Source organism: Orycteropus afer, unplaced genomic scaffold (assembly GCF_000298275.1).
Source record: "Orycteropus afer afer isolate SDZICR_OR568_19922 unplaced genomic scaffold, OryAfe1.0 scaffold00414, whole genome shotgun sequence".
In the NCBI taxonomy this organism is placed as follows: domain Eukaryota; kingdom Metazoa; phylum Chordata; class Mammalia; order Tubulidentata; family Orycteropodidae; genus Orycteropus; species Orycteropus afer.
Genome location: NW_006922001.1, coordinates 2,081,347 through 2,093,594, shown reverse-complemented (window position 1 = coordinate 2,093,594; position 12,248 = coordinate 2,081,347). Strand labels below are relative to the sequence as shown.

The 12,248-nt window shown below is 30.9% G+C and overlaps 1 protein-coding gene across 1 annotated transcript in view; it reads right to left on the bottom strand.

Annotated features, from left to right (window-relative positions):
• Window positions 1–2,863: 2,863 nt before the first annotated feature.
• EPHA5 (EPH receptor A5) overlaps window positions 2,864–12,248 on the bottom strand; it is a 617,348-nt gene continuing 607,963 nt past the window's right edge. Inside the window, exons 17-18 of the mRNA XM_007953798.2 lie at window positions 10,851–11,006; window positions 2,864–2,969 (exon numbers count right to left, since the gene is read on the bottom strand). Of these exons, the coding sequence (XP_007951989.1) occupies window positions 2,864–2,969; window positions 10,851–11,006 (262 nt within the window). The remainder of the gene's footprint in view (window positions 2,970–10,850; window positions 11,007–12,248) is intronic.

Genomic DNA, 12,248 nt, shown 5'->3' with positions numbered 1-12,248 from the left:
TCTTTGTTGAAAGGTTCTTTATTCCTTCTAATCTCATCATGACATTCCTTAGATAGTTTGAACAAAATTGAAATATGCATGAAAACTATGTGGATATTTAACTTCCCAAATGAGAATCTCACTTGTATATGAAAATGCATTTGATATAAATATTAATTTAAATGGTTCTTTCATGGAAACGAAGCAAATCTATATTCTACCTTTCAGTTCTAGTTATTTTTTAAATACTACCTTTCAGTAAGTCATCTTTCAACACATAAACTTGGAAAATAATTTTTAAAATGTGTTTATTATATGTAAATAATTCTGGTTATCCCCCAGCTCTATCTAAAATGTATGATAGTCTCCCTCTTAAATCTTAAGTCTAGTCATATTTTGATTTTTCACATTGTTACTTCTATCACGTAGATTCAGTTACTTTTTCAAAATTTAATAAAGTATATCACCATCTCCAACTTTTTTTTTTTAATTTAAGAAAGTTAATTGATTCAGCTTCTTCAAATGAAAAAAAAAAGTGCACTTTTAATAATGGTGATGCCTACTCTCTATGATATTATCAAGACAATATTAAATCTACCTCCATCAGCTTTCTCTGGAAATTTTACCAGACTTAATATGGTATACTTGAAGCACAGAGTGTGTGGACATATGCACAGTATAGCACTATTTGTGAGAAATATATTATTTGAGATATTTTTAGACCTTTTTTTCTTGTCATTTTAGTAAAATGTTATTTCACCACTTAAGCAATGAGTAGGCAGGGTAAAAAGAGGTTATTTCCTAAAAAAAAAAAAAAAAAATCTTTCTTACAGGTGCTACATATTCAAGTGAATAGGTGCTCAGGAAGGAGAGAGAGTATTATTATTATTATGAAGGTATATTTCCTATGGATTTCACTAATTCAGGCTACTCTAATATACTCTTGCCATTGATACTCATGAGTTGTCTGCATTTTATTTAAATGATGTGCTCCTAACATATACACATTGAATATGCCATTGCATATGCCATTGCACGAATTTTATAAAGTGAACATTATAAAAATTTTAATTTACATCATTAAGGAGTCCAATTCTATACAATTTAAAATACACTTTATAATCTGTACCCCAATTATTAGTCTTCACTAGATGTGGTATACAGAGCATACATAAGATGTAACTAACATTCTTTAACAAGGCCATTTAAATAATACTTTGAATGGGTTCATCAAAATAAATTTAATACCCTGTAACTACATAGAAGATGAAATTACGAAATAAATAAACAGTTATCATCAAATAAAACTTATCAAGTCTTGAAATAGAGAAAACACTGAGGGAATAGAGATACATACATATTATGTGTGTGTGTGTATACATATACACATACATACATGTATGTATGTCATCATTCCACTGCTACCTTAGTATCAAAATTTCTAGAGACGAGCCACAATGGAAATGGTTACAAAGGATTAACACTAAGGGTACTGCTTAGTGTTATGTGCCTGGATTTAACAACATTAACAGGAGTCAGCACAGTTAAATCCTTCTACATCCTGCTGAAAATGTGCCCTTTGGTGTCAACTTCGCTTGACAAGATATTTTTTGAGATTCAGAAAGGTGAAATTTCTTACAGGGGTGCAAGATTAATGACTAGAAAATAGCATTGTCACAGATATCACAAAGTGTTTTTAAAAAGCCAAAGGGGATTTAATCTTATAGACATTTCCTGTTAGAGAATAAAGAGATTTAGTAGCTTTTGTACACATGAGAGAAAAGGACACAAGCTTGTGTTAAACTTTGCTTTACTGCTTCTCTATTCCTCCTGTTTGCATTATACTCTGAAACACTTGTTCTCACACATTATTAAAATGAAAACACTGTTAAAAATACAAGTGGAATTGTAATGCACACATGTGCAAGCACACACAAAAAATTCCAACCTAAATTGGATTCTGGTTATGCTGTAAATTATACAGTATATACACATTTGTACCCTAAATATCTCTAGAAGAGCAAACTAAAAGTATATAACAAAAAATAAATAAATATACACCCTGTATTGTACTTGTTCTTGATCAAGCAACATGTTTATATACTAGTTTCTACAACTTAACGCTGTGTAACAGCATTTCAATATTACAAAAGAATGTATCTATTAAGAAGTAATCTACTCATATTGCTCTTCAATACACTTAAGTAGACAGTTAAAACTTGAAGTAAACTTCAGTAAACTGCAGCTTTTTTTAGCCCACAAAAGGCTAGAAAACTTTTCCTTTCAAGTAGATCCTCAGAAGTTTTGAAAGGGGCTGCCTTAATTCAGTCTATAAAGGTGCTATATGTAGTTATATATTTCATGTATAAAATTTTCTCAAAGTATTGTGAAGGATTTTGTGGTTATTTTAACATAAGATAATGTTTAGTCTCGTTCTTGTTCCATGCAGGTAATATTTGCTTTGTGAAAAATGAATACACTGAGAGGAAGATAAAGAGATTTTAGTAAAACACTGATACAAATTTTGTGGCTGAGACAAATGTTCTTCTAAAGTTTAGAAATCACTGAGTTTTCCCTTTTTCCTCTTTTTTGTTAAAATAAATCTCAGGGCTTCTTTGCAAAGTGCAGAATTGTTCTCTTGAAGAATCAACTCAAACCAAACCCATTACCAACAAGTCAGTTTCAGTTCATATGACCCTATAGGACAGAGTAGAACTGCCCCATAAGGTTTCCCAGGCTGCAGTCTTTATGGAAGCAGACTGCCATATCTGTCTCCCGTGGAGCAGCTGGTGGTTTGAACCACCAACCTTTCGGCTAACAGCCCAGCTCTTAACCAGTGCTCCACCAGAGCTCCTTCACTTGAAGAAGTGATATTAAAGTGAAGTTACAATGGCACCATCCCGTTTACCAGCTGCACCTTCATTTCTTGAAGGCTGTTCATGATCTTCTTCTGGTGACCGACAAGAGTCACTCCAAGCCGCCTCAAATCCCTGCATGAAGAAAGGACACATTGGATGCATGTATTGATTCAGTTGGTACCACACCTCAATAGCACATAGAAAAAGGGCAAACATTTTTGCAGAAACTAATCGAATAATGGTCTCAATTAGGCAATTTCAAAGGCACATTCCAAAATTGTACATCTGAAATTTGTACAGATTTATAATGGGGAGTGACTTAGAACAGATTTGTCCCTTTTTTGGATATTGCTTTTATTAGTTGCACATAATAATGAAAATCACTTTCCATATGCTTACCAATAAACCTTTTAAAGATACAATTTAATTGTACACTTTGTAAATGTGGATATACAATATGTAGAAGCATTTTTTTTTCTGAAAGAAGCATAAAATCTATTTTTAAAATTTTACAGTTAAGCAGTTGAAGACTAAACTCTTCAAATGACTCATTCAATACAAACACTTTATATATAACAGATATATTTTAGTGACAATCACTACATTGTTCCTATAACATTTTCAAATATTCTTTTTTTTTTTTTTTGAACCCAAAATAGTGGTGCTTTCTTCCTTTTCCAAACAACATTTAGGTACCATTAGCCTTTAAAGCATTCTGAAGATTACACACTATCATAAAAGTTTTTCAACCAAGATATTTCAATGCTTTAAAAAACAAACAAACCAGTTTATTATTCAAAAGAAGATTAGATATGTTTAGATTTCTAAGTTAATTTAGGATATTGTGAAATTCAACACCAGGGTCCATGGCTTCTAATGTCTATTTAACAAGACATTCAGGAATTATTATTTTAAAGCATTTATTTGGTGAAGATAATGATTCAGGTATGTTTTACAAATTAAAAGCATTGATTATAGGAAGAATGAGCATTAAAAATAAAAATTTTAAGTATCCAATATCCTTGCATATTAGAGTTATTTAATTGTAATATTAGATTTATTCAATTAGTTTGTTAATCATATTTTTCTAAAACTGGAATATTTTTGCCCTCAGTAGTTGTATTGGTTTTAGTCTTTGATAGAATTGATGTAAATAAGGTAAAATTTAGTAGTTTTAGATAATTCAAAGAAATATTTTAATGATCAGAGGGTGGAACTTAAATAAAATGATTTATAGATTCTATGTGTATTAGTATTGAAAATAATTATTTAGTTAAATAGTATTTGAGTTTTCCTTTCATCTTTAGTGTTTCTTTAATTTCTTATGAGAATTTTAGGAATTGACAAATAGCTATAAAGAAGAAATTGATACTTTTGGAGGAAACATTTTTTTTAAATAAACATTAACTTCTTAGAAAGTATAATAGCTGTGAGACACCAGAGTACAATATATTATTTTTAGATGCCATAGAATCAATTATGACTCATGACAACCTCATGTGTGCAGAGCAAACAGCTATAGAGGATTTTCAAGGCTAAGACTTCTCAAAAGCAGATGATCAGGTCTTTCAAGGTGATATCCTGTGGGTTTAACTTGCCCAACCTTCATCTAGTAGTTGAGTGTCAGTAGTTTGTATCACCAAGATATCATAGAATACAACATAAAATACTAATAATGGCAGTGATGAAAGAAAATTATTAACAAAACTTGAAAAGCAGTGAAAATTATGGAATAGACTACTACAAAATACTACGTATTAACTAACAAGGTAAAAAGAAAGGCTTTTAATCTTTTCTCTTTTCCACTAAACTAGAGTTTAGTAGCTTCATTTTTGTTTACATTATGGGCTAACAAAGAAATATTTCTTTGTTATGGGACATTGTCCTATATACTATGGGATGTTTAATAGCATCTCTAGCCTCTACTCACTAGATGCCAGTATCACTTTAATCCCCTCTCTTTCTGACAAGCAGTAATGTCCCCAAATACTGCCAAATGTCATCTGGGTTGCAAAATCCACCTGGTAGAGAACCACAGCAATAAATATAAAAATAATAAGTGATGTTTATAGATACCTGCCCCTTATACTGTAGAAAAATTTAGAGTCCTATGAAATCTATTTGTTTTCAAAATTGTCTCTTACTGACAAGGAAACAAAACAGATGATTTAAATCACTTAAATACAACCAGTATATTGAAGCCAGGAGAGAACCCAGGTACTTGACACCATGTAATAATTGCTCTACCAATTAAATTATTAGAAGTGAGCTTTTGTGATTTATCTTTATGTTTTATTCTGAATGACATGAGGAAAAAATTCATAGGTCTTACAATGAAGACAAGATAGTCATTGCATTTATAGTATCAAAGACTTAATTTGTAAATTGTGCCTGTGTGCATTTCATATTCCAACTCTTAGTTGTTTTGCCTAAATGACATCAACTCACTGTTTTGACTTCTTTTTATCTCCACTGTATTAACTACAGATATATCTTCATTTTCTGAAGCTGACTTGAGCACAAGGAAGATTATTGCTCGGTGGTTTTTTTAATTTATTTTTTATGACATCTATATCATGTTAAAGAGTGAATGTTTTGAAGAATTGTATCTGATTAACAAATGCAGGTATACAGTTCATGTTTATGGGGTATTACAATCTATTCTTCTTTAAAATATTTCATATTTCTAGATTTTAAGTTAAATTCCTTTATTTTTCCCAGTGAACTAAGCATATACTTTTAATACAACATCACATCATGATCTGATAATTTCCTAAGATTCAAATGGAGGAAACCTATTGAATTTCTCTCTCTGTTTCACTCCCTCTATAGCTTCATAGGATAAATTGATTTATTAAAAAAAAGCATTATATTCTACACACTGCTATGATTTCAAAATCTGTCAAATTAATGTGCTAATATTTAGAAAATAGCATGATTTTAAAGCATGCAATGTAGTACTTTTAGATAATGTGATTTTTCAATGAAAAAAAAGATGCAAGATAATTTGTTCAAATAAATATCATTTTCAAAATCAAAGTAATTTCTTTAAAAATCCTTTTCAATAGTTTTCTAAGGATAGTAGGAATGGGAGTTAAATAATATTGTTGTGGTTGTTACATGCCATTGAGTCAGAAGCACAGGATTTATAATAAAGACAGTTCATTATTCTAATATTTGTAAATGCATTAAAAACATTTTCTTTTAAACAGCCTTGTCTCATACTTATTGAAATTTCCAACAATTTTCCTTTCACTACATAAAGTACATATCAAATGAACAAATGAATAGTAGTGATGTGAGAGAAATTTGATAAAATAAAATATTTTACTTGTAAATGATGAAGCTGCTGTCCTAAATAGGCAAAAGCTTTTCTTAAAATATTTTAAAATATGAGATATGCTATTTTACTCATTTTTATCTTTCTATATAAGGAATTTCATAACTATACAAAATTTTAAGAATGTACATTTTATAAATAGTATACCGAATTAAGCAACTCTGGTGTAGTGGTTAAAGCAATTGGCTGATAGCCAAAAGGTATATGGTTCAAACCCACCAGTTGCTCTATGGAAGAAAAATGGGGAAATTTGCTTCCATAAAGATTTACAACCTTGGACCCCAATGGGGGTTGCTATGAGTCACAATTGACTTGACGGCACTGAGTTTGGTTTCTGGTTTATACTCATATTTATCATGACCACATGTACTCTTAAGGAATACCCCATGCCAGTTCTAATGGTGATAAACTGTCTTTCAGAATAGGCATTATGAATCTAAATGTGATGGGAATAGTATTGTTATATGACATGTACTTTGGATTTTGTTGACAGTGCATGATTAGTTTTAGAAAAGCTGTAATTAAAATGAATTGCCATTGCATTTTATCACCTTCTAACATTTTAAAAAGCATTATTTCATAACATCAAACAATGACACTGATTTTATTAATGCTAAAATGGCAGACTAAAAAAGACAGAATAACAAGACATAACCAATTGATACTCAAACCACCACTTAATTATTCAGGAATTTTTTATCCATTTGTGGGTGATTCATTCAGTTATTCATTCTTCTCCCTTCTGTTTTTCCAATCTTTTAGCCATACCAATAATAATTAACCCCATCAACATTGGCTGGATAGGAGAAGGCAGAAGATAGATTAATGAATATTTGCTAAATTTCATTGTTCATTCCTTTTGTTACAGTTTTGTTATGTAGTTGCATGTTTAGCATTTTTTATTAACTACAAAGAATCCTGATCACTATTTATAGATCTACTTTACAGATAAATAGGTTTAGATTTAGAAAGAAAATATTTAAGCATGGCTTTACTAGTGAATGGGACTGGAGTTTTAGTTTAATTGTTTAGAACATAGAGGATAGTTAAGTATTCCTCTGTGTACTATAAATGTAGAATAAATTATGCATCATGACTTTATTAATAAGTAAGAAATATATTTGGTTCTGCAAACTATGGTACATACACACAATAGAATACTATGCAACACTAAAGAATAATGTAGAATCTGCCAAATACTGCATATCATGGATCAACTTGTTAGAGGAGATTATGCTGAGTGAAATAAGTCAATCACAAAGGACAAATATAGTAATAGTTCATTATTGTAAAAAGTCAAGGAAAAGTTTATATATGGAAGGAAATTTTCTTTGGTTCTCAGGGGTGGGAGGGGAGGGGAGGAAACACTGCAAAAAAAAATCCATCAACTCATGTCACTTTAGTCTTGTGTATTTCACTGTACATAAATTATATTTTAATAAAATGCATTATATATACATTTATATATTTGGTTCTGATTTAAGAAAACCTTAATGAAGACCCATTCTAATAATGATACTGATCTGATAGAAACCTCTTCCTCTTTAACCACAATTGGTTTAAGACCAATTCTAATAATGATACCTATAGGAACCTCTTCTTTCACCACAATTGGTATCATAATTAAATGTTGGATTATTTAAATAAATTGGATTTTGCTCACTTTTCTGAATAAGTAAAAGTTGACATTTCTCATCTTGGAAGAAGTTTGAAAAGCAGCTGCTATCTTCTTAATTACAATTTTTTTACTCAATTTACAAGTCACCTAAAGCTCACAACTACCCCTGTGGACAAAAACTCATTGAACTACATTACCACATAACAGTATAGCTTGTACTATTACTGCCACCACAACAGTTGTTTTAATATAAATGCTGTACACAAAATAGCAAAAAATACAGAGAACAACAGACAGAAATGTCAAAGATCAAAAGTCACTTTTATGAAACATGTTTTGATTTTAAGAATTTTTAGTTCTTCACTTCTTGTCCATGTTAAATCATACATGCAAGTGCTGGCAAAAATTCACAAACAAAACTCAACCTATTGAAAGGAAATTTTAAACCAAATTATGTGATTTTGATAAGTTATATGTATTATTTCATTCTTCTTTTTTACATCTCTTATGAAAACAAATTGGATGACACAAATTATAATACATTCTTTTAGTGTAAGTGTATGGCAGTTTTATCATTTTCATTAATTGATTTTGACTTTTTTCTAAGTATTTTATAGCTATGAATATATTATTCTGGTTTCCAGTTTCTAATATATCTTGTAAGTAATGTTTTATTATTTTTATAGTATTATACAGATTTGATAAAATCAGTATTTAGATATTAGGTAAATACCACGTGTGATGAATCAATAACAGAGTGTTTTATGAACTTGTCTTTGTCCTTTGCTAATATCCCAGTTCTCTTTACCATTAGTCCTTAGCAGTGACTGAGTTTTTTAAGGAAAGAAAAGTCGAATGCAAAGATAACTGTTTTTAAATTCTTGACCAAAGAAAGAAGTAACTGATTACTCTTTTTGTGAGTTACATGCTTATATCAATTAGAAAAAAAATGGTCAAAAGCACCATAAACAAGATGACATCTATTTAAAGATACTGAACTCTCCAAGAAGTCAGCTACACTGAAGCTAGGATTTGGTCCAATTTCTAGTAAGAAATATGTTGATGAGTATAGGCCCCACAGATCGGTCGCAAATGACATCAGGGAACAACACAGTAAGATATTCTTTGAATAGGAAGATGTCACTAAGTCTGCAAATTTCACATATCTTTTCTGGTCGGAGTAAGTGAGTTAAAAAACAAAATATAAGAAAAAAGGAAATAGAGCAAGAGGCAGAGAGTTAATAAAAGTGATAAAGACAGAAAGAGTAAATTGAACCACACAGATTAAAAATTGACCAGAGAACAATTACTGGAGAATAGGAATGAAATGGAGGGGAACCACCTTTTATGATAGGAGAGGCTGCTAGTATTTCCAAAAGAAAAAAAAAAAAAAAATTAAAAGGAAGAGCCTTTAGGAATACAAGGTGGAGAAAAGAAAGAGACAAAAGTAAAAGAAATCTGAAAATTTGAAATCATAATGATAAAATATACATTTATAGTATTTTGGGGCCCCAAAGAAATAAAGTGAAACACACATAGTTAATGTAAAACCATTATTTGTGGTTAAAAATATTCTCTGAAGGGAAGCAAATACACATATGTGAATATGTGTTATTTTAATAAAAAAAGAGACATCATTTAATGCAAATAATTTTATTATGTATATTACAAGTAATCTGACATTGGGTAGAAGAAATACCTACAGTATCATTTTAATATAAAATGACAAATGAATTTAATAAATTAAAATGACCATTTTTACTGAAATATTAAATAGCAGTCATGTAAAAATAGTTTTAAATTATCACTAAATTTTTCAGTTTACTATTTCAAATATAGCACAAATGAGTCCATTGTATCCATAGAAATAATATTGAAAGCATATGTGGGTGATTTGGTAGTGAAGGTTAGAATGGGAGCAAGTTGAGTGGTGATTTTAGGTCCTTTTAGTTATAGATGTGAAGGAAGAAAAATGCTAAGAAAGTGACATTAACTGTTGATAAATGGTGGTACCCTGTTCCCTTTTGTGGGTGTGGACAGTGAATTTATTAAATCAAAGAGTGCTGTAACAATAAATATGGTGAAAGAGAGCTGTTCAATATGCATATTATGTGAAACGATGTAATAAAAACTGGTTTAGTGCTTTAGAATATTCTACCATGTTCTAATACTTACCATAATATTTTAACCTTTGAATTTATAGTTAATTTGAAGTATGTGATCATTAAATTCACAAGTTAAAATATTATTAATAATAACATAATCTAGATGAAACTAACATGGAGATAGTTATTTTTCACAAATAACAAACATTACACTAAAATAATTACACATAGAGTATATAATAAAATATAAACAACTGACAACCTTAAAGAATTTATTACTTAACCCTAGTGATTTTTATTGAATAAGAATTGATAAATCTTATCTTAAACGTGCAAACAGAAAAGGGCACAATTGGTTCCACTGAGATTGTATTAAAAATAAATCAGAGGCAGACTTAATATATCCTTGTACTGCAAGGATATAATGTGCACCACTCAGAGATTAAATGAGATTTCTGCCATCATAAGCTTTGTTAACCTGATGTTACCTGAATATTCAACATAAAGAGCCAAAATTGAAGAAGAAAGCCAAAATTGAAGAATATGTTTTGTCATTATACAGAATTAGCCACACCAATTGTGCTTACAGTCTATTTTATTTTGCATTTATATTCATATAACATAGGTACCAGTATAAAAACTTTGTCAAGAAAACATCTTTACCACAACACATTATACCAGTATTTTGCCAAGGAGCTACTTCTCCAATTATTCAAACACTCAAATGCTATTAGCTTGAAGCAAAAAAGCAAAGATACTGGCAACAAGTAGCATTAACCATGCAGTTGTTAACAATACAAGCTAAAAAAAGAGGCGGCTTCTTTGAAAGCTGCTGCAGGTAGATAAATTCAATTGATCTCCCTTGCCCCTACCCAGATTGGTTTCTGAACATTTTTTTTTTTTTTTTTTGTCCCAACAAGTATATAAAAATTATCAGAAAAACTACTCACTCCAAGGTCACCTGAGCCACAGCATCCATTGAACTGTATCCATTTTCCATGAAAATCTCTGTATATCGGCCCATTTTGATTGCTTCTAGCCATTCACCTACTGATCTGTATGCCCCAGATCCCAGTGGCCCATGTTCTGACAATAAACTAGATACCCTAAAATACATAAAACAAAAATATTAAAAGTAACATTTTAAAATCTTTAATAACAAATTGAATTGTAACATCAGCTTATTTTAATGGCTCTTGGGTCTGTAAGTATCTATAGGGAAAATATCCAAATTCTAACATGAAAGAAAATAAAATTCAAGAAAGCATAAAATCATTTTAAAAGGAGCATTTTTTAAACCATATAAATAAGGATTTATGATGTATTAGGAGCTCTGGTGGTGTAGTGCACAAGGCATTTGACTGTTAACCAGAAGGTTGGTGGTTCAAACCTACCAGCTACTCCATGGAAGGAAGACTGGGAAACCTACTTTCATAAAGATTTATCACCTAAGTTACCCAAAGGGGGTCAATATGAGTTGGAATCAAGTCTATGGCAATGAGTTTTATTATTATTATTATTATTTTAAATGATGGGTTAATAAGTTATTTTGTAAAAGAAACCCTTGGCTGAAAAAAATTTCAAAAATAATTCAGAAAATGTTATTCGATATGTTTTGTTGTTGTTAGGTGCCCACAAGTCAGCCCCAACTTACAGTGATCCTTCATACAACAGAACCAAACACTGCCCAGTTCTGCTCCATCCTCACAATCTTTGCTGTACCTGACCCCATTCCTGCATCCACTGTGTCAATCCATCTTGCTGAAGGTCTTTCCCTTTTTCATTGGCCCTCCACATTACCAATCATGATATCCTTCTCCAGGGAATGGTCCCTTCTGACAACAAGCCCAAAGTAGGCAAGACCAAGTCTGGGCATTCTCACTTCCAAGGAGTATTCCAGCTGTACTTCATCCAGTACATATTTGTTAGTTCTTCTGGCAGTCCATGGTACTTTCAGTATTCTTCACCAACAACACTCAAAAGCATCAACTCTTCTGTGGTCTTCCTCATTCATTGTCTAGCTTTAACATGCATGTTAGGTGATTGAAAATACCATGGCTTGCATTAGGCTTCCTTTAGTCTTCAAAGAGATATCTTTGCTCTTCAGCACTTTAAAAAGGTCTTTTGCAGCAGATTTATCCAGTGCAATACATCATCTTCTACTTCCATTGGTGTTGATTGTGGAATCAAGTAATATAAAATCTTTGACTTCAATTTTTTCTTCATTTATTATGATGCTGCTGCTTATTGTTCCACTTGAGAGGATTTTATTTTTCTTTATGTTGAGGGAGCTCTGGTAGCATAGTGCCTAAGGCACTTGACTGCTAAACAGAAGGCTGGTGGTTCAA